Below are 24,650 nucleotides of genomic sequence, written 5' to 3' on the forward strand. Positions count from 1 at the left end.
CATTTTCCAGTTTTCAGCTATTTCCGCCAAAATCAGTGATCGGACAGAAAAATTCGCTCTTTTTTCAAGATTATAAAATTCTGAATAAAATGAGATTATTCGGAACTCGACTAACACCTAATTTTTAGCTTCAACCATCATCACCATTTATTGTCCTCACAGTGATATTTTGCACAATGATGTGAGTTCATGAGATTATGTTCTATGAGAATCACCCGTTAGATGTCATTTGAGCCACAAATGGCGACCACGTGCTCTCCTAAAATTTAAAAATTGTAGATTTCTGTTATTTGTTGCAACACGTGCTCTGAACATATTGTATTTAAGAATATGAACGCTCGAAGAGCTAGAATAATAAAAAGAACCGTTTCTCAAAACTATTAAGAATGCATTTGAATAGCCTACCTAGACAGATGCTGGGGCATTATTCTTTTCAAAATAGTTTGAGACAAAATCATTCCGTCATAGAAACTTGCTAACAGGATTCTTAACGTCAGTCACTAACACGTCTACAATAGAAACCACATGGCCCACTGTGTTTTGTGTTAACCCTTGTATATAGCTATAGCATAAGTTGATGGCAGGTAAATGAAGATTGTGAATAGCGATATAGATATATAGTTAGGAGAGAAGTAAATATAGATATGTAGTTTTCAATGTAACCACGTGGTCAGCATATGCTACAATTTTACCACGTGGTCAGCATATGAATATTATTGAAGCAATTATTTGATGATCAGTTATTTGAATGGTGATCACATAAAACGATAAACATGAGTAAATGTATTTATAAATTAGGTCATGAAGTAGATTAGGCTACATGTATAAAGTATTCAACAAATATTATAATGTTGTACAATAAATTATAATTTAATAATTATTATAAGCTAATTAAGTTAGTTGAATCCGAATTCATAGGCTAAGGACAAATTTGTAAATAGAATAAATTAGGTATATTTGATTAAAACATGTTGACAATGAGTATAAGAAACCTGCTTAATTAATTAAGTAGTAATTAATTGGTATCTCATTAATTTGATTTATTCAACTCAATTGTAATGATGTACTGTATGACATTGTATTCTGTTCATTTCATGTATTTATTATTGAAGTATTTGCCATATCAGATCTATAAGATTGATTACTGTATTACTCAAATCAATGCATTCAATTGTCAGTATCCAAACTTCAGAGTTTAAATATTGATAAAATATATGATATCATTTGTTTTAATAATGAAGGGGAGCCATAGTTTAAAATGATATAACATAATAAACATTATAGTGAATTCAAATTGATATTTGAATTCAATTTGTAAGCAGAATATTAGCTGATGAGTTTGAGGGTAGGCGGAGCTAGAGGGCGAAGGGTGATGAGGGGTGGAAAATCGTGGTTCTAGTATATAAACAGGCAGACCATGCCTTGCAAGTGGCAGTTAGTTGCAGTTAGTGGCTGTGAGTTGCTGTTAGTTGCTGTGAGTCTCTTGGATTTTGGACAGTGTTCAGTGTAGGAGTGAGTTTTTGGTCTCAGACTTCAATTATCCTATAGGGAATTGACTGAGCCAGGTAAAGATTGTATTTAGAGTTTTCAATTTTTCTCATTTCAAATCCACACCACCCCACCCTAAAAAGCCCAAATAAGTATATCAAATTTCATAGCATTATAGTAAAGAACAAACTTAATTATTACTTCTCTTTAAACTCATATCTAAAGACACAATCTTAATTAATTTCTTGAAGCTTACAGTTGAAATTCACTTCTAAGCACAAATAATAGTTTTTTTAAAGCAAGGCTCCCCTAATCATATTCATTCTTCAAACTTTATCAATTCTCTTATTTTTGACTATAATCATATTTTTTACTAGAGTTGTTCAATACTTTGATTTTATATCTTATTGTTCAAGTAACCTGATAAAAGTAATAAGAACTGTTTGTTAAATTTTGTTGTTTAAAATTAAACTTGAACTGTTGTACTTTCAAAAACTTAATCATCTTGTATTTATATCTAATCATTACTATATTTCTGATCAATTTTTTATAAATTCATATAAATTTAAAGTTCAATAATAAATTCATAATTAACCTTTGTTTTGCCTTTCACTTCGTACATTCCCTTACACACGACCCTGATCTATCTATCTTTACCTTTTTCTTCAATACTATTATTAGTTCAGTGAGTGAAATATAAGTATCCACACAGTGAGTGAAATTATAGTAAAGTAATTATTCTATCAATTCATAGTAATTGATTGGCGCCGGGCAAAATACCGTATAGAGTGAGGGAGTCCGAAACCCACTCTAAACAAAGACCGACAGTGGAAAGAGTTCAAAATGTCGCCGCAACTAGGGGCCAGATTCTAAGTTAATCTGCTGAAGTGTATCAAGTGAAAGTGCATAATAGTGAATTGGTATATATAATCACCTCCATTTGTGTGAAAATTCTTATTGAGTGTGCTACAGAAGTGTGATAATTATTATTATTAGTATTGCCAGGTGGGAAAGTTATCCGTTTAAATTCTTCAAATTCTCAGTGTTCAACCTATTCACTTGATTATTTAGTATATCAATTTTTGAATTCGTATTTGGTGCGCTCAACTATATGTAGATTTTTATATTGGTTATAGGAAAGTTGATATTATTCATTCTCATTCAATATTACTTTAGGGGTAGGTTTATTTTAAAAGTCTGCTATTTGGGTTTTAATCAATCATTCATTATATTATTCTTGTGAATATAGTTTTGGGTTATATTAGTAGAATTGGGTATAGAAGTAGAGAATTGGAAGCCCTGAGTATCTTTTTTATATTATTTTATCCAGTCAAGCATTATAGAAAATCAATTTTGAATTATTTATTTGTGGGTGTAGTTTATTAAACAGTATTTTAATCTTCTGTATGAACATTTTTTGGGTCATGTATGAGCTTCGTGATAGGTAGGATTAGTAATAGGATCGAAGTATAGGTTACCTATGTCAGGATATTTTCTTAGAAATAGGGTTGTGAACACACTTCAATCAGACACAATGGCAACAAATGAAAGCACAACAACAAATTTCGAAAGCAGTGAGGGCAGCACAGACAACACCATCGAGACCAGTGAAAGTCACGAGCAATATTCACCGGAGATGTTACCGAATTCTGACGCATTAAATCAACTAGGTGACTCTCACAACGACCAAGAACAAATAATATATATGAAATTTCAACAGTATGTTAAGTAGGTGTGAATCATCCTGTATGCCGAATTTGAAACGAATTTGACAATTAGAAATACCCGGTCAATAACTTTTTATGCTGGTCAATAGTTTTTTCAACCCCTAACCACCCCTAAACATTATTATATTTTGATGAAACTTCAACAATATGTTAAATATGTGTAAATCATCCAGTATGCCGAATTTCAAATGAATACAACAATTAAAAATATTCGGTCAATCACTTTTTATGCTGGTCAATAGGGTTTTTAACCCCTAACCACTACTAAACATCATTATATTTTGATGAAACTTCAACAGTATGTTGAATATGTGTAAATTATCCTGTATGCCAAATTTAAAATGAATTGGACAATTAGAAATACCCGGTCTACCATTTTTTATGCTGGTCAATAGAGTTTTTTACCCCTAACCACCCCTAAACATTATTATATTTTGATGAAACTTCAACAAATTACTTTTTATGCTGGTCAATAGAGTTTTTTACCCCTAACCACCCCTAAACATCATTATATTTTGATGAAACTTCAACAGTATGTTAAATATGTGTAAATCAACCTGTATGCCAATTTTAAAACGAATCTGACAATCAAAAATACCTGGTCAATCACTTTTTATGCTGGTCAATAGGGTTTTTAACCCCTAACCATTACTTAACAACATTATATTTTAATGAAATTCCAACAGTATGTTAAATATGTGTAAATCATCCTGTATGCCAAATTTGAAACAAAAACGACAATTAAAAATACCTGGTCAATCACTTTCTATGCTGGTCAATAGGGTTTTTAACCCCTAACCACCACTAAACTTCATTATATTTTAATGAAATTTCAACAGTATGTTAAATATGTGTAAATCATCCTGTATGCCAAATTTGAAACAAAAACGACAATTAAAAATACCTGGTCAATCACTTTCTATGCTGGTCAATAGGGTTTTTAACCCCTAACCACCACTAAACTTCATTATATTTTAATGAAATTTCAACAGTATGTTAAATATGTGTAATATAATTTGTAATAAAATGCCAAATTTAAAATGAATTGGACAATTAGAAATACCCGGTCTACCATTTTTTATGCTGGTCAATAGGGTTTTTAACCCCTAACCACTCCTATACATAATTATATTTTGATGAAACTTCAACAGTATGTTGAATATGTGTAAATCATCCTGTATGCCAAATTTAAAACGAATTGGACAATTAGAAATACCCGGTCAATCACTTTTTATGCTGGCCAATAGGGTTTTTAACCCCTAACCACCACTAAACATCATTATATTTTAATGAAATTTCAACAGTATGTTAAATATGTGTAAATCATCCTGTATGCCAAATTTGAAACGAATTGGACAATTGATGGGTGCCAAACCATAACGTTGGAAGTGCCATTTCTGAGTATGTGTGTCAACATGGAATTGATATCAGTGCTCCTAGTGGAGGAAATTGCAACTGAAATTTTAGAAACGCCACAACGTTTACGTTTCAAGTCCAGTCACAATAATTATGCTAAATCACATTTTACTCCTTGTATTTAAGTGAAAGGAGATATTTTTCATATTATTTGAAATGTTTTTCCAATCAATAAAATGTTTAATACACATTTTCATCTGTTATTTATATGCTGGTCAAGGTTTTAGGCAGACCCAAAAATCAAGTGCCGAAGCAGTGTGTGATTACATAACCTCAACTTTTATTTATTTATTTATTTGTTGATATAACGTAATTACAAATCATATGAATATGATCGGGATAGAACAACAGGCATAGACCAAAACTATTCTGTTCCCAAATTTTGATAAATAATGAAATGTCCGAAAAAATAGGTCATGTTCTTAATAAGGAAATTTGTTTGTTTTGGACAACATTAAAATTTTTGGAGAGAAATAATACAGGCTTAGCCTAGTTTTTCCTCCAATGTCATAATTGTATTATGATTATAGTGTTTTATACAATAAATGAATAACCCTGAATTACCTTATTGCACTATGTTGTTATGTTAACCACATAAATAGCCAAAAATGTTTTTTAGTATATGGTACTAAACTATGAAAGCTAATTTTCAACTTGAAATTTTAATAAAATATCACATCTAAGCTTCGGGTTTAACGGTTCCAGCAAGCAGCAATTCAAGATCAACAAGGGAGAAACCCATTGCTTTGTTTTTGAAGATAATAATTTAGTTTAATATAGAAACAAGTAGAAAAATGTAGAGATAGAGATAAAGCTGTTAAGAATGTTATAGGCAGCGCTAGTATCAATCTTCAAAATGTCACGGATCTAGTGTATATGCTATATATATAAAATGGTGACGTTCTACGTCGACCGAATGCCTAGTGATGATGTATAATACCTTCTCCTACAGTTACCCGAAAATGTGCTCATTCTCGCATCAATTTTATTATAGTATGCAAAATACCTTATTCCCACACCCAGTGCGGGAATGTAGATTTGAGTGTGGCAAAGTATTTTGCCGCACTCCAAATTTGCAACATAACAACACAAAATAGTTAACACGCTTTATGACGGTAGAGTGCGGCAAAGTAAAAGAAATGTTGGTAAATCCGAATATGTTGCTGGCTGGAAATTTTTGTAAAACAGCTGTTTATTACCGCGAGATATTGGATAGGATGGATAATGAACAGTAAATAAACAAGAAGTTTTTATACTATTCAATATCAGTATTTTATTTCTATTAAAGTTATCATGAATGATTTTTTATGTGTGAGATGCCTATATTTTTAACTGGAGGAATACATTGGAAACATTTATTGACCATTTTTATGATCAAGGAATCAAGTATTTTTATATCTTTATTTACTTTTGTGGTTAGGTTACTCGTGTTAGTGATACTAAAGCTGTGATTGTTAAATTTCAAAACAATAATGTATCCATTAGGTTTGAAACATAAATATTTATACTTCAAAAAAAGTTATTCAGTTCTTCAATTCCCCGAAAAATCTCTACTCACATTTTCGTATAACAACTTCAATGAATGCCGTTGATGAATTAGAAACAGAATACAGAATAGATGTTATTGAATACTGTAAACAAAAACACTGGATTTACAATATACTGTTTACTCAACAGTGACTTGAATGATTGAAGTTCAGCATTTCAGGTAAATGTAATGTGTATATAATATAATTTAATCACGTTTTAAATAATGCAGTATAACCTTCATTATATGTTTCATGCGGCTACTCGTCGCTTGGCCAGAAAAGCAGAAAGGCCAAATTGACACGTTTACTAAAAATGTATTTACAAGAAAAAACAAGCTTAAACTATATTTTTACACTAATTGTGTATAATATATCATTCAGACTCAAACTTGAGGATATTTGGAACTGGAATAAATAGTAGGCTACACATGAAAATTTTGTAGAATGGTCAGGTTAGACTTAAGTCTGTCCTGAGGGCTGATCACTAGCCTAATCCTTAATCAGTCCAGGGCATATTAGCTTATTTATTTATTTAAATTGATAGAAAAATTAAAACAAGCTTACAGCTTTGATCGCATAGACAAATTAATCAATAAAACAAATTAATGGGCACCGTATAAGTTTTTTGGGCAGCAAAGTTTTGCTGCAAAACTTGTGTTTTCGGATAGGATAATATTAAACTGTTAGTCACGGGTGAAGTATAATGTTTGTGAGGCTTATTGATGGCTCAAAAACATATCCAGACAAGTGATATGGCCATTTCTACACTTGCTGATGACTTCTTGTAGATGAAGTATTATTATAATTGAATCTCATATAACTTTATAATATTCATTCTATTGTCATTTAGACTGAATTTGGAACAATTCTGGAATGGTTGCAATATTTATTATCAGCATTAAAAATACTAAAGATTCACACAAACAAAAATTTTATTTAGTATAGGACATGTTCACCATCGATTACTGATTTTTCACATTCTATGGTAACTGTAGAAAAATTTTAATGTGCAATACGTGTGCAAAGTTTCTTTGCTGCACTCAAGAAACCATCATTCCGCACTCGCCTACGGCTCGTGCGTAAACGTTTCTTTCGGTGCAGCAACGTGGCAATTTGCGCACTAGTTGCACAAATAACTACTGTTTACAATGTCGTCCGAGTGGGTACCCACCTAAGGAATCGATAGTTTGTTGATTTGACATTGACAACGATACGATACTTTGCTTTGATCTTTGTTGATTGGAAGTTGCATGTTGAAAGAATTGGTTATGTTTATGTTAAGATGCTGAAAGTGGATTAATAATAATGAGTTTCGTAAATTGTAAAATATTAGACGACGTAGTTGCTAAATTGAGAGACCATGAAGTGGCAACTGGTTCGAAATATGTTGTAATAGATTCATGTAAGACATTTTCTGCAGAGAAAAGTAAGGACAGTAAGCACATGTTCAATATTCTTGATTTGGGCATAACTGTCTAATATTATACAAAGTGTAATATAAATAAAACATAGATATCAGTACGCTTTTAAATTTTTTATCACAACATGTTTATGTTTTATTTATATTAAAAGTAACTTAGCCCTAAATGAAAAATACAATAAAGTGTAGCCTAGTATGTCCATGAGATAGGTTTATATTTCACTTTGATATAAATTGAACTAGGATTTAATAGGCGGAATTAGGACTTGGAAGTCAACTTACATGTTGCTATGTAAATGAACAACATAGAAATACCATTGGTCTTTCTGTCTGTCAGTGTGTTAAAAAATGACTATGTTATTCGAATTATTAGAATTAGGCACTGGTAAGTTTCATCATAGTAAGTTTCTGTACATTTGTTGGAAAAACAAATATTTTTTGTAGCAGGCATTGTAGGCTAGAACTAGAGAATGGCTTGGGTTTGATTCTAAAGATATCAGTTGAGTTGATAAGATGTTTACAAATCGTAAATTCTTACATATTTTATTTATTGATGCATTAGCATTACCGGTACTTGAGAAGCAAAAGTATTATCCATAATTGAGTTACGTAAGTTTAGAATACTAACCTTACAGCAGGGCCGCCCCGAGGTTAATAGGCGCCCGGGGCGAGATTTTGATATGCGCCCCCCCCTCCCCAAGTATAGCGTGGTGAGGTAGTATGTAAAAATAAAGCTACATTGCTCTTCCAGGAGGAGAACTTCCATTATGGGCTGTATCCTCTCCTTGATAATCATGCTATAGATTTTGTAAGCAGTGTTTAGCAAGCTGATTTCTCTATAGTTGTCACAGGAACTTCCTAGTCCAGTTAATATAGACACAAAAAAGTGTGCTTGCAACTTGCAATTTATATTGTAGTTATTATTTTTAATTATATTTTTTGGATACATGAAAGAAGACCGGAACAAATAGTCCAGAACCTCGTATTTTCAGCTCATTTTCTAGTTTTCAGTTTTTTCTGCCAAATCCAGTGATCTGACGGAAGAATTTGCTCCAGCCATTGTATTAGATTATAAAATGAGATCATTCGCAACTATCTATCTCCAATAAGTATTGAGTTATGATTTTTTAAAAAATGAGTGAAATTCAAAGAAAAAATCAATCTGTATCCTGATCTTAGATTTTAGAGCACAAAAATACGTCCAGAGGGACTTTGAATTATACATTTAACTAATTGGTAAAAATCGGAAGATATTGTTGATAAAAAATTAAAACTCATCAGAATTAATTTTGTCTTTAAATTTTACTCATTTTTGAAAAATCATAACTCAGTACTTATTGGAGATGGATATAGATAGTTGCGAATGATCTCATTTTATTCAGGATTTTATAATCTAAAACAAAGGCTGGAGCAAATTTTTACATCCGATTATTGGATTTGGCATAAATAGCTGAAAACTGGAAAATGAACTGAAAATACGAGGTTTTTGGGCCACTCTGTATCTAGCACAAGAAAATTTTGCATGAAGAAATTGGTTCTGGACTTTTCTCATGTATCCAAATAATATTATATTTAAAATCTGGTGAGGCGCACTCACACAACTTTCCTTGCCGTTATGAAAATTGATCACCTTACGCTAGTGTTCTCGCGCATCCCAAGTCTACTATTCAAATACATGAGACAGCTGGTGATAGGTCAATAACGCTGGAGACACACGAGGTCTGCTACTTCGTAGTGAATAATTTAATAGAACCAACAGTTGCCAACAGTTTGCAATTTAATAATCATATTTTCTCGAATTTAAGCTTATTTTCAATTTTAGGTGAACATGTTACTGAACATTAATTGTAGAGATTTTCATGCTCAATCTTTTCCTCTGGATTTTTTTGTTGAAATTGTATATGAAGGCTGATAATTGAGAATATAAAATCAAACTTCGCATAGATGGGGCGGAGCTCCTGAAATTTTTACAGATATAGGACTTGTTGCAGTTGATAGAGCTTATCAATGACTATTTCAGGTATGAATTTAATCAAAATCGTTGGAGCCGTTTTCGAGGAAAATTGCGAAAAACCCTGTTTTTGACAGCATTTTCGCCATTTTAGCCGCCATCTTGAATTGCATTTGATCGAAATTGTTCGTGTCGGATCCTTATAGTGTAAGGACCTTACGTTCCAAATTTCAAGTCATTCCTTTAACTGGGAGATGAGATATCGTGTACACAGACGCACATACACTCATACACACACACACACACACACACACACATACAGACCAATACCCAAAAACCACTTTTTCATTGTTCATTCATTTATTGTATAAAACACTATAGTCATAATACAATTATGACATTGGAGGAAAAACTAGGCTGAGCCTGTACTTTTTCTCTCCAAAAGTTTTGATAAAATGTTAATGTTGTCCAAAAGTTATGGTTATGTAATCACACACTTTTTCGGACTCAGGGGACCTTGAAACGTATAGAAATTTAGAAATTGGGGTACCTTAATTTTTTTCGGAAAGCAATACTTTCCTTACCTATGGTAATAGGGCAAGGAAAGTAAAAAAATCAGAACTACAATATAAATTGCTAGCACCAATGAATATAGTGACTGGACTATATCTCCCTTCTTGAAAAGAGATTTGACTGTAGCCACTTTCTAAACTTCCGGGATCCTCAATTATTGTCTCCAGCACATATCAAATGGAGGAAGCGAAGTTTGAAGAAGAGTTCCCTATGCTTGAACGGTTCCATATTTAAACCATCCGGTCCAGCTTGTCTTATTTTATACTCTTTTCTCACCTTGTATTCTGCAGGCTAAAACCTATTTAATTTTAAATTTCCGTTAATATTCCTAAATTGAAAAATTTTGAATTTATTTTAAATTGAAAAATTTTCAATTTAGAAATACCAATGGAAATTTAAAAATAAATAGGTTTCAGCCTGCAGAATACAAGGGTAGAAAAGAGTATAAAATAATAAGTTTTATCACCCAGCATTGGACAATGAAGCGACCAATGACGACTTGCAGGTTGCAGGGGCAGTGGGCGCGCACAGGCTCACTCAATGACTGGAAAAATATACACCTATGCTATGCGTAGAGTGACTGTATTTACCAAGGTTTTTATTGTTTATGCCACAATTAACACCACACATATAAGTAATGAGTTATGACATAGAAATGGATTGATAAGAAAATGGTTCAAGACCTTTAACGTGAAGGTGAAATAAAGGTACTTGAACCGAAAATGTCGTGGCGCTAATCATCATACGACCGCGGCGCCCGGGGCGACCGCCCTGGTCGCCCCACCCTTTGGGCGGCCCTGCCTTACAGTAATGTACTATTCAATGAGCATCCACTGTACACTAAGCCATCTAACCGGAATTTGAAAATAATAATCATCTAAAACTCAAATTTTTATTTTTACCCATTTATAAAAAGGTTTCAAATCAAATCAAATGTTTTTATTGTCGTTCACAATTATGCATGTATTGACAAAGTCATGAAAACGGAGCATAGTCCTTAGTCTAAAGCCGAGGCGAATAAAAACATAATATATATAGAATTTAAACATTAAAAATAAACTATAAAAATAACACCAGGACAGACAATAAAATTTGGAATTGAATAACAGAATTGATTGAAACAACACTTCAGCACTTCTAATACTTAACACTAAATAATTATATGTGGATGCTCAAAGAATTCCTCAATGTCATAGAAAGGATTTTCACTCAGCCAAATATCCAATTTATTGAGAAAAGTCATATTATCATATTTGTTAATGGACCCCAACAAACTATTGTAAACCTTTTTGTACATTATACAGTGACTATTAAGAGATTCACTTAATCTGCAATATTGGAAATTCATTTTACCCCTATTACGTGTGCTGTCTGAGTGGACATGTTCATTAAGAGTTATTTCTGGTAATTTCTTTAAAGAGTAAGCAGCAAGTTCAAAGATGTAAAGATTGATGACAGTATTAATATTTAATTTTATAAATATAGGCTTACAGTGATCCAAGAGACCTGAAGCATTGATAATTCTAACAACTTTCTTTTGCAACCTCAATATCTCTGCAACCCTCGGAGAATTGCCCCATACAAGAAGACAGTATTTAATAAGGGACTGAAAAAACGCAAAGTAAGCCATTCTCACACTATGTGGAGTCACACATTGCTTCAGACGTCCAATGAGATAGATGACTCTTGAAAGCCTAGCTTTTAAATAATCAATGTGTTTTCCCCAGGCCAGTTGATGATCAATGCGTACCCCCAAAAATTTAACATTATTTACAATATCCTGCTGACTATATTCATTATCATTTATGGTCTCAGACTAAATATGACATTTTCAGTCTTATTAGCATTTAAAAGATATCCATTTGCTCTGAACCAGGCTCCTGCTCCATCGAGTGAGTTATTAACAACATTTGAGAGCTTAGCCATATCATTAGAGACATTCAAAAAGGTAGTATCATCCGCATATAATACTGCTCTGCTCAAAACATTGTGAGGCAAATCATTGATACTTATAAGGAATAATAGAGGACTCAGGACGGATCCTTGAGGTACGCCATACTTCAGGAAAATTACATCAGACCACTCTCCATTGACGCAGATGGTCTGCTTTCTATTCTTCAGGTAAGACTCAAATAGTGTTAGAGAAACTCCCCGAAAACCGTAAAAATGAAGTTTCTCTATCAAGTCACCATGGTCGACGCAGTCAAATGCTTTGCTTAAGTCACAGAATGTAACCTGTGCATAAGACCTATTTTCAAATGCCTGCAAAATATCATGGACCAAACCCTCGACTGCATCAACAGTTGCTTTGCCTTTTCTAAAGCCGTTATTTAATAAGTTATTTTCCTTTTCTAATAAGTTATTTTCCTCCAAAAATACAACAACTTGCTCACATATTATTATTTCAATAAGTTTAGAAAGAACAGGCACCAATGACACAGGACGATAGCTCTCTGGTTTATCTTTAGACCCCTTTTTGAAAATAGGGCACACCTTTGATATTTTAAGTTCCTCAGGGAATTTCCCTTCTTGCAATATTCTGTTTATGCATGCGGTCAGTGGTTGCACAATGTGAGGTATTATTTTTTTCAAAAAATTGTTCGACATGTTATAATAATCATAGCTGTAAGAGTTATTCAACTGTTTTGCTGCCTTTAAAACATCAATTATTGTGACAGGTCTCCACTCGAAACACCTATTTAGGCTAACATTAACTTTATTAATACAATCTTTCACTGATATATCAGGTTTGACAATCTCTCTTTTAATCCTATCAACAGACTCAACACAGTAACTGTTGAATGAATTTGGGGATATCAGTGGTTCAACGCCTTTTGATATATTACAACTTTTTTTATGAGAGCCCATGCAGTCTTACATTTATTATTGCTAGATTCGATAAGTTTACTATTATAAGTAACTTTGGCATTAGTCACCTGTCTGATATAGACTTTTTTCAATGCAGTCAACTGGTTCTTAATTTCGACACTGCCTGTGCTTTTATGTAATAAATGAAGTGAAATTATCCTATCCTTTTCCTTTGCTAAATCCTGAGTATACCAATTTTTCTTTTTTACTCTGTTTATGATTCTGCAAGGCTTAAGAACCAAGAAAACATGTATTATATTGGTCAAGATCATAAAAAAGAAACTAAACATTGCCATTGCATCACGAAAGTGATGATGTGATAACATACTCCAATCAGTAAATCTCAACTTTTCAATAAGTCGTGGAAAGCTTCTCTCTGGGAAAAAATGTTTAAAACTACTTCTAGTCAGATTATTCGGCTCACTTATCAGAGTTATATTAGATATCTTAGGTTTTACTAATCTTACAACTAAACCATCATGGTCTGTGAACGGAAAGTCCTCTACTACCCTACTCTCTGCACGATCAGTATGACAATTAACAAAAACATTATCGAGACAGCTATCACCTCTGGTAGGCTGTGAGTTCAGACAATAACAGTTGAATTCTCTAAGTAAATTGAGGAACTCTAAGACAGTTTTCTTTGAGGTCAAAACATCGAAATAAGCATTGAGATCACCCCCCGCTATTACAGTGTAATTTTCCCATTTAGATAAGTGGCTAAGGAGATTCTCAAGAGCACTCAAGAATTCATATGGGTTATATCCCGGAGAGTGATACATGCAGACTACAATAATTTTAAATTTGTCTACTATTACAGCCGAAGCCTCAAATATAAATTCTGAGGTGAAATCACTTATATCCAGGGCTCTAGTTTCAATGTCATTAGCTACAAAAATAGCAGTCCCTCCCCTAATGTGATTTGTTCTGCAGAAGTTGGCAGCACAATAAAAATTATCGGGGTGAGAATAGATCAATTCATCGTGACATAGCCAATGTTCTGTTAGGCACAAAAATAAGATAGGAGCCTCTGCGCCACTATTAAAACTTGAAATGTAGCCGTCTAAATGTAATGATTTTCTGTTCAATCCCTGAATATTGAGGAACAAAAATCCGAGCAAAGGGTGTATATCTAAATTTCTATTATCATTCACAGTGTTTGTTTAAAAAAATGGATAGAGAACTGTCTAAAAAATCGAAGGATTGATGGGAAGACAAGTAAGATTTCTCCGAAAGGACAGTGTCATTAGGGATCTGATTCAAGAGATCTGCAGGAGAACTGGGTGGATTGGGTGTGATAGGGTAGGAACCCAGATAGTGAATAGCGGGAGGTTCAGGCAAATGAGGGATCCGCAGCTCATCCGTTGTAGCCCCGCCACCAGTAGTCGCCGATAGATCAATGTCACCCACACCAATCCTCGCAGCATTCTGCATGGCAAATACTTGAAAGTTCTTGGCTAGTATCAGCTTTCCGCGACGATTGAGATGCAGACCGTGTTAAAAGTTTTATTTGCCAAATTAGTTTTGCAGAAATCAGCTAGGCCTGTCTGCATGTTTTAAAAACTGTTAGCTCAATAATTCATAAATTCATGCTGTAGCTCAATTCTTGATACGTACTTGGAACTTGTTTTATTTATTTAACTATTAATTTATTATTATTATTCAATTTAAGAATATTAATTATTATTCATTATGAATTACTACAAGTCAGCGCCGCAAAATTATGGTTTTATTGTCAGGATAACATTCTAAATCGATAGCCAACAGATATTTGAGGCAACTTACTGGACAGGTGATGTAAATAACACCCTGAGTTGTTGATATACTTATACATAGGCCTAATAGAAATCAAGCGAAGGTACTGTATTTTGTGTTGATATTTTAGGCAGCCAGAATGTAATGGTACAGTGTAGGCTACCTGTTGGGACGTTATTGGCAGTTTGACATCAAATTAGTATAGTGTAAGTTATAGATTTTTTAGCTTCGTTTTTGTTTACAGTTGAACTAACGGGCAAGTTACAATTGCATCGGGATGATGACATCCATTTTGGAACAAGAAACTATCAATGTCATCAAGGAAGAGATACTAATGAGTATCAGAAAAGAAAATATGCTCAACTTAGAGACAAAATGGTGAGTCAACAAAATTTTTCATACCTACACTTGTTTTTCTATTATTATTATGATACTAATTAAACTGATATTTGATTAAAACATACCTCTTCTAAAGAAATCTCACTCTTTTGAAGACTTCTTTTCAGAATTCATTCTGAATCATTGTACTTCTAAGTACGAAAATAAATTTGAAGAATATGAATTAATTCTATTTATCATTAAAATTATCTCAATTTAATTAGTTTATTGTACTCAATATGCCACTACAACGATGAGTGCTGCCGTTAGTGTTACCGTATGGAAGGTAAGTCAATGACGGGCAGTGACTACATGGCTCATTGCAGACCACTCTTCAAGAAGCTAAAAATGCTCACTGTTGTAAATCAGTACATTCTTGAATGTCTAGAACGCATCAGATACAGAGCTAGGAAAGCTGATACTCATGGTGAGATACATGGCTATGGAACCCGTCAGACTCACCTTATCAAGATGCCGTCTAGCAAGGACTCAGAGGTGTTATCCTCTCATTGCCTTGAGGATGTTCAATAAGCTACCAGAGTGGGTCAAGGATAGTGGAAGTGATAGCATAGAGAAACAATAGCATAAGTAGATATCCCATGGTATAGGGCGTTAATGTCGCAACTTTTTCTGTTATCTCAATCCGATTACTGTTGATTATTGTCGATTTTTACTGTTTTGTTGGGGTGAGAGTGTATGAACGGCACAATATGAGAGACTACCAGTGTCACACAGCTTCACGGAAAAGAATTACATGAACTATCGGCTTGAGATAACAGTAAAAGTTGCGACATAAACGCCCTATACCATGGGATATCTACTTACGCTATTGTTTCTCTATGGTGACAGACAATTCCGAGCAGTTTTGAAATCTCTCTTGGTGGAGCATCCATTCTAGAGCCTGAGTGAATTTCTTGATAGTGAGATGACATTTTGAAACATTTTTGTAACATGTTTTATAAACCCTGGCACAGTCTATCCAGCAGCGCTGGTCAATAGTTAAATATCTATAGTAGTAGTATTACAACCCTATTGTTATAGAATATAGCTGACTATGCATTATCTTCTTTATGTCTCAATTAATTATTTTCAGTTAGTTCTACTCAAACTCTTGACGAGAGCACTCGGCTCCCGAAATTCTTTAATTCGGTATTTTCTGTAGTTGTAGTGTTAATAAAGTTTCAATTTTTAAAAACTCAGTCGTGTCGTCCAATCACTTAACTAATGACTCAGAATAAAACTAAACTAAACTATTCAGGGCCCAGGCTTATCCTTTCCTTAAATTATCTTAATCTCAAAATTGTTTTGAAGGAACCCTTCCAGATTCTCAAATGGATGAATTGAATAGTAGTCTAGATTACAGTATTATTTTATTTTCTTTGTTGTATTTTATTCTATCATTAGTTTTGGCCTTGAAGCATAAGCTTAAATAAAATGGATGATCCTCATGTTAATCATCTAGGTCTTATTACTTGTATGAAATTTCACCCAATCATGGTTCAACAATAGCTAAGAACTTTATTACAGAGCCATTTTTTTTCAATTTCCATGGAATTGGAGAGAAGGACTTTCTCATTGCTATGTTGGTTTGGAAAAACGTTGTACCTGCCAAAACAGTTATGTTTATATTTTTTCTTTTAGGCACAAGAGGATCATTGTTTCTTCAAAAGATATAAACAAGCTCAAACCACAAAAATGCTTGGCTGCTCTGCCAAGGTTCAAGTCACAAGAATCATTAAAATGTTCCAGTACAAGGTAAGCAGGAGTCAAGTGAGCTATAGTGAGGTCCATGTTATTATATTGGCAGTGGAGAAAGGTAGGATAAAACATTGCCGATCCTCTGTCTTGTCAATGCCTTCTACAGATGGTAGCTGATACAGGTTTATTGGTGTAATATTAACGGTTTATCAAATCAAATAGTTAATTTAAATAATAAAACTTTTGATTTGAGTTGATTAACGGTTTATTCTCCTTTAAAATAACCAATTATATTCTATTAAGCAAGAAATTATATTTTTCAATAATTTCATAATGAATTTTTGTAATTAAGATGAAATATTTTGTTAATTAATTATTTATTCTACATTGTTAAAAGACGATTTGGCAACAGAGCAAAGCAAATAGAGATAGCGCTATCCGCTTTGATAAATGATAGACAAGGATAGCAACATTATTGCTAATCAAACATTGACATTATAACGTGGACCTCGAAATTATGAATCCATCAATACCTCATTATTTTGCCAACCTGAATAGATTGGTAGTTTTGTGAACACAAGACCCAGTCATTGCTTGTACTGTCTATTTGTACAATACACAGTGTTTACCAACTTCCTACCAATACTCTAGGCCATCTTAACAAATCTTTACCTAATTTTTCTCTACTGGAGTGAAATAAATTACGCTCATTATTAACTCAAGTAACATTGATATTAGTGTTTGAAATAATCTAAAATAGCTTACAAATGACATGCAAAGCAGACGGAGACTGCTGTATTGTTGTGGCAGACTTTAGCCGCATACCTTGGCATGCACTACAACTAACCCCCTATCACTAAAGCTGCCATATCTCAGTTAATATTGGTTCAATCTCAATAAATCAGGTACCAATCGTTTACTAAAAAAAGTTATCCTTGTATTTTTTTGTAGAACCAACGGTTTCTGAGTTATTTAAGATAACTTACATTTTTAACTTGACTTTACATTTTAAATGGTTGCCATTCTGTTTTATGAATTTGAAAAATTATCGTTATTTTTTGTAGCTTTGTCTAGTTGTTATGAATGATTGTGCAATGTTTCAATTTCGTGTGCTTAACCATTATTTAGAAAAAAAATAATAGGTGAAAAAAGCAAAATGGCCGCTGTGTGAGTAACTGAAGACTTCCGGACAATTTAAATATGATATTTAGATGTTTCTCACTCAGGAACAATGCCCTAGAGTATTGGTAGGGAGCTCGTAAACACCCTATATAATTGATTCCTGCGTTTCACAAAAAAACATTCTAGGCATCAAAGTTTCTAGTCCCACTAACTTAGAGACAGATTATTATTTTTTTTCAATTTTTGTGTTATGTCATTTTTCTATTTTTCATTTTTTGTGAGTAGATGTTCTTGTCTCTTTATTGTAATATCTCCTCTGATAATATCATTATTTTAGTAGTATAATCTTTCATTAGGTAAATTTATATATATATATATATATATATATAATATATATATATATATAGTAAATCATACTCATGTAGAGACTCTGGTCTTGTGAGTATGAAATCAATAAATACATTTAATTTAATTTTTTTCGCTACCCTCTCCTGAAAGAGAAGTGTGGCCATCTATGTACTACACTAGAGCTCTCTTTTCTTCCATTCTTACCTTACCCAACCCGCGCAAGTCGGTATACCAACAACATGGTGTGCTGTTCAGCGCGGCATAGCTATACATGTAATGCTAGCTATACATTATCTGATGATTGAGAAAAATGACTGCTAAAATTACATGATATAACAAAATTAATTAAAAAATCCCAAAGCATCAAGAAAAAATAGATTACGGAGGGTATTAATTCTAGTTATATTTTTTCAGTTAACTTGATTGATCTCAAAGCCTGCTAAGGACAGAGTGTCTCGACTGATCAAGAAAAAGGTATCCTCATAGGTGAAGAGATGTATTTGATGAAACTCCCAAACCAAGATGACCACAAATATCACTTACAAGGATCCAATGCTGCTGCAGTGGAACCAGTTGATCAACGAGTGAGAGATCATATTGAAAAATTGGTTTGTCGAGGAGAGAGAAATCCAATTGTAGTTTCAAAGCTACTAGGAATATTCGTAGAGCAGGAACTACAAGAAAGTAATCATCAAAGACGACGATTCTACCCAGACCTTAGAACAGTACATAATATAATATCTACTGTGAAAGGCTAATTGAAAAAAGCCCCATCGACCAAGTGAAAAGCTGAAAAAGCTTGATTCCAGTCAGCAGGTATTTTTCAGACCATGCACTAGTATGGACAGTGCTGAGGAAGATGGTAGTAGTTTGCAAGAATGCAAACAGAGCAATCTGCTCTTTGTTTATCAAAACAAAGAAATGGCTCATTCATATAGAAAATATGGCATGAATACAATACTATTAGATGCAACTTACAGGACATGTAAGTATGCCCTACCGTTGTATTTCATAGTAGTTGAAACCAATGTCAACTACCAATTTGTGGGTGTAATAATAACCCAATTCGAGACAAAGGAATCTGTAACAGAAGGGCTGGAAATATTCAAAAGATGGAATCCAGATATTCACCCCAAGTACGGGATGGTGGACTACGCGACAGAGGAAATAGCCAGCCTGGAGGCTGTATTTCCCTCAATGAAAGTATTTATTTGCACATTCCACAGGGAACAGGCGTGGGCTAGATGGCTCTCAAAGGGAAGCAACTCCAATATTCCAAAACAGGAAGCTATCAAATTACTGCGGCAGGCTGCAAACGCACCAACAAAAGGTGATATGGAGGCTGCTCTGCGGATATTGAGAACATGGGAAGTGTATCGGACTACTAATTTAAAGTCCTTTTTTGAATTGACTTGGTACAAAGAGGTTGAAAGGTGGACATCATCAAGCAAACCGTTTGACATGCACATCAACACAAATAATCGAGTTGAGCGTTTAAATAAGGAACAAAAATACAGTCACTTGGAGGGATTCAAAAACTGTTCCCTTTCAGAGTTGATAGACGTTCTAATTTTCCAGTTCCTTCCAGAAAGGTATGCTAGATACGTTTCTGAAAACCTGATAATGACTCCCCAATATAGAAAATATGGTGATAATATCCCCCCATATCTTCATGGAAGGCCGAAGTGGCTGATAGACCATGTCGTCATCTCTAGGCTTTCGTTGGTCCACAATACCTCTGCTGAGGAAGTGATTGAGGTGGATGAAGGTGTATTCAAAGTCTGTTCAATGACAACAACACCACAAGTCGAATATAATGTGAAATTTGATGCTTTGGAAAAATGGTGTAGCTTTACATGCGCAGACTATTCCAAAGAAAGGTTAGTTTGTAAGCATGTCATTCCGGTTGGATTTAAATTCCCGAATTGGAGATTAGAGAAAATTTACAAGTGGCTTTTCAGTAATCCGGTATTCAAGTATGATTAAAATTTGGTTACTGAACAGCCAAGTGAGATTGGAGCTGACTCTGTAGAGAAGTCAATTACATCAAATGAAAATAACACCGAAGAGCAAAGTCAAATTGCAGCTGATGTGACAGACAACTCCTCAAGTGGGTATGGAAAAATTCCATTGAGGGGTAGCAAACGTAAGAATATTATAAACGACTGTAATGCTACAATGCGTTCGATCACATCGGCTCTATGGTATGTGGAAGAGGAAAAATTGCTCCAATAATTTTCTGAAATATCTTCCAATATTCCAGTGGATAGCAGGTGTGGACTACCCATTGAGCCTGAGCGTCCTTTGAAACGACGGTATGCTCCTAGCTAAAGTGCTCCTGAAGAAGAATCCACCAACAAGAGTGTAAAAAAATATAAAAAATTACGTCTTAATCGACACAAGAAGGCTTCGAGTGGAAGAGTAGGCCTTGTTGCCGATCTCATGAAATCTGCCTCTAAAGTAGTAGTATCTTCAATTGACGTAACGGATACATCTAGGGTGGGCGGGAAAAAGAGTATAAGTCAAAAAATGAGTTTTGTGGGAAAATGCAAAGTTTATAATTATGAGAGACAAGTATACATTCTATCCATAATCAAACTTAGTACTGAAAAATATTATAAAGAAACACATTTTTTACATTTATCAACTTAAAATTAACTTACAATTAATATTAAAGAAACCCCATGACTTATCCTGTTAGACTCCTGAAAAACATTGACTTATACTGCTTATACCAGATGCTTTTTATCATTATGCGAGCTATGGAAATTTTAAACTTTTAATAATATTTAATTATCTATTTTGCTTTTGTATTTTGACCAGCCAATAACCTTCAAAGTGTTGAAGAAATACAATTATTTAATTTGGGAAGCAAACATTTTTTCTCAAAGTAATTACGGTAGCCTATCTTGAAGTTGATCAATAAAATATTATTACCAAAAAATTCAATGACACTCATTTTTAATAATTCAATAAGAAAAACTATTCTCTTATTATAATATTAACTAAAGTGAAGTGGATTAGACAATTTTCAAAGACTTTTTTGTGTTTACTCTTGCTTCTTGTCCTGTCAAGGACAATCAAAGTTTGGTGAAAAAATCAAACTAAAAAATTAAGGCAAAACAAGAATTTAAGACAATAACAAACAAAAAATTTAAGGTGAAAGAAGCAAACTGATTATTGTCAAATTGAGCAATTAGGAAATTATTTTGCAGACTTATAAAATTACTTTTCAATCTGAGTCAACGTAAGGATCCTTGGCATTTTCTGTTGTCTTCAAATTTTTGTAGAAGTCGTGGAAAATTGGATTGATGAGTGGTAAAAGATCCAAAATATCCCTCTTCTTCTCAATTTAAATAGGCAACCTTGAGTTGTGCAGCTTCTCAGGGTAGAGTTCGGCATTTGGTTTTCCTCTGCACTCCACATTCAACTTACCAAAAGGTACCCTTTCATCAAGTGTTGTTTTGAAGTAGACAATGCCTTTTTCTCTAGTGTAATGGAGCCATTTCACACTTTGCCACCAAAAGGCATTACCATCAGTGTCACTTTTTCTCATTTGCAGGCATGTTTTGAAAATATCTGAAAAACTTAGAAAATCATCATGGCACAGTTCATCTACTTGGAATTTTTTGGATTTTCCCACACTGCGCGCTATTTGGTACCAATCATAGGGATGTGAAACTGGTTGTTTCAACCTTTTTTTTTTTGTTTTTCTATCATGGAGTGGTCAACGTCACATTCCATGTGGCTATGACCACTAACCATAAACTTGTGGTCAATGCACTCTAAATGAGGAATGTTTTGCATAGCCACCAAGAACATACACATAACATGAGAGTTCTTATTTTGTCTCTCATAAGTGTCTGAATAAAGAGTTACTCTGGTTACTGTTGAAGGAAGACTCATCTACTTTTTGTAAACACAAGTGGCAATTTGGTTCCCTCCTCTACCACCTTCAGCCTCATGCCACATGTAGATCCAAGCTCATGCATTGTTAGATTGAAAGTCCATAATTGCCTTTTATAAAAAGATACAGAAGTGTTCAAGAAAGGCGTTGGCAAGCATTGCTGCATGTCAAATGAGAAACAACAAAAGCCAACTCTTTATCATGAGATTTTGCATGGTATGCTTTGTCTGCTTCTTTGTGATGAGCATCTATTTCCTGAATGATGGGGCTTTTTCTTAATCACCAGCTACCTTTTTTTTATTTTCTAAAATGTCACATTTGTGACATGTATCAACTTTAGGTTGTTTGAATGAAATGTTCACTCCATGAAACACTTTGGAGTACACTTTTCGTGAGACTGGATCATGGCATCCTTCACAATATAGCTCATACATGGTTTGCAGGTTCAGATGAGGAGGTAGAAACTTCCTCATACTTTCTCGTCGAGTGTAATGAGACTCATATAGTGGAAATGAATTGATGTGTTTCTGAATGTCTTCTATTTTTGTATCTGAATGTTCATTTTTTGGTGGTATTTTCCCTCTATTATCATCTGAGGTACATCCAGTAGTAGTAGATCTGCTGTTCTCCAAAGCAAGTGTAATAAACATATTGCTTTCATCAAATGTTTTTGGAAAACATCCTCTGCAAACTTTAATGCGCTCTCCATCTATTTTTAGATGGAAAGAGTGAGTGAACCTTCTTACCTTTTCCTTGTCAGGGTCTTCTGTCCTCTTACGTGATGCTTTTGGCACTTCAGAATCAATTAGGCTTGCTATGAATGCTACTCGTTTGTCATGCTGTCCTAGGGACCAGTACTCATTGAAAATCTTTTTTCTTTTGCTCTCATTTCCACAATCACTTATTTTCTCTCTGCACTTATTTCTGCAGACATTGAGGGCTTCATACATCTTTCTTTCACTTTTTTTCCTGTTACAGAAACATAAGACTGTCCAGTATTTCTTTTCTCCTTACGTTCCTGTCTCTTCTTTCGAGAATGAATAGGAAATTATAGATTCTCGATAGTCTTTGTAACCTCTTGTCCTGGAAAACGTTGTTCAAAATCCACCTCATTATTATCTTGAACACAACTATCAATTTTTCGCTTTTTTCTTCTAGTTAGATTTCTTTCAAAATCATTGCAATGGTCATTGTTTTCTTCATCACTACTGGTTTCATTAATCTCATCAACACTAGGTTCATAATCTTTGTCATTATCACTATTGTCCATATCACTTAAAAGTTGTTCATCCACATACCTGGAGTTGTGATTACTAATGTCCATCAAAGTAGTAGTAACTTCAAGATCATTCATGAAGATTTCTTCTCTGTCAAGTGTAGAATGGATGTGCACTGGATCGTCATCATGGAGTGAATGCAAATCTGAAAAAAGGGAACAAGTATTAGTCAGATACAATTAGGTAGATATTTTATTCTCAATTGAACATATATGCAAACAAGTTAACAATTAATACAATTTTCAGGTTTTACAAATATGTAAATGAGATAGGTACAAGAGCAAAAGAAATATGAAAGGAAAGTACCATGGATTATTGAGATATAAGTACCTTGAAATATTTCTCCAATCATGATGTCATCTTCTCTGCCAGGAGTAGGACTGAAGTTTACTAGTTCTGGTTCACCTACTCTGCCAGAAGTAGGACTGATGTTTACTGGTTCTGGTTCACCTTCTCTGCCAGGAGTAGGACTGATGTTTACTGGTTCTGGTTCACCTTCTCTGCCAGGAGTAGGACTGATGTTTCTGGTTCTGGTTCACCTTCTCTGCCAGGAGTAGGACTGATGTTTACTGGTTCTGGTTCACCTTCTCTGCCAGGAGTAGGACTGATGTTTACTGGTTCTGGTTCATCTTCTCTGCCAGGAGTAGGACTGATGTTTACTGGTTCTGGTTCACCTTCTCTGCCAGGAGTAGGACTGATGTTTACTGGTTCTGGTTCACCTTCTCTGCCAGGAGTAGGACTGATGTTTACTGGTTCTGGTTCATCTTCTCTGCCAGGAGTAGGACTGATGTTCACTGGTTCTGGTTCATCTTCTCTGCCAGGAGTGGGACTGATGTTTACTGGTTCTGGTTCATCATCATAGAATGAATGCAAATCTGTAGAGAAAAAAACAAGTGTTGGTCAAATAAAACTCTTCTCCAATTATAACATAGTTGTTAAGAGGACGGTCCTCTCTCTTGCCGAATTTGATAAAAACAATAGATAATAAATCCACCAAATATAATATTCTTCTTCTTCTTCTTCTTCTCTTTCTTCTTCTGAGGGTGATGCCCACATGGGCTCTTGGGCCTGTGCGTGGGTAATGGGAAGGATGATGATGTGAGATGAATGGACCTACAGCTTTAGGTGTGTTTCGAACCACCGGGAAGCAATTTTTAAGGCTCATAAATTGAATTCAGATGAACCGGTCACCA

General features: G+C 34.0%; 1 protein-coding gene across 12 annotated transcripts in view; it reads left to right on the plus strand.

The window, feature by feature from the left end:
• The first annotated feature begins 6,106 nt into the window (after positions 1–6,106).
• LOC120348732 overlaps positions 6,107–24,650 on the plus strand; it is a 34,665-nt gene continuing 16,121 nt past the window's right edge. For 2 of the 12 annotated variants that reach the window (XM_039426587.1, XM_039426643.1), the window contains exons 1-4: positions 7,320–7,586; positions 14,972–15,105; positions 16,747–16,860; positions 18,688–20,493. In XM_039426587.1, coding sequence (XP_039282521.1) covers positions 19,114–20,259 — 1,146 coding nt within the window. In that variant the 5' untranslated portion in view covers positions 7,320–7,586; positions 14,972–15,105; positions 16,747–16,860; positions 18,688–19,113 and the 3' untranslated portion in view covers positions 20,260–20,493. Of the gene's footprint in view, positions 6,340–7,316; positions 7,966–10,105; positions 12,226–13,295; positions 14,765–14,971; positions 15,106–16,746; positions 17,000–18,687; positions 20,494–24,650 lie in introns of those variants that run through there. The other 10 variants (XM_039426602.1, XM_039426594.1, XM_039426609.1 and 7 more) reach the window with 10 other exon arrangements.

The sequence above is a fragment of the Nilaparvata lugens genome, chromosome 1, assembly GCF_014356525.2.
Source record: "Nilaparvata lugens isolate BPH chromosome 1, ASM1435652v1, whole genome shotgun sequence".
Taxonomy (NCBI): Eukaryota; Metazoa; Arthropoda; class Insecta; order Hemiptera; family Delphacidae; genus Nilaparvata; species Nilaparvata lugens.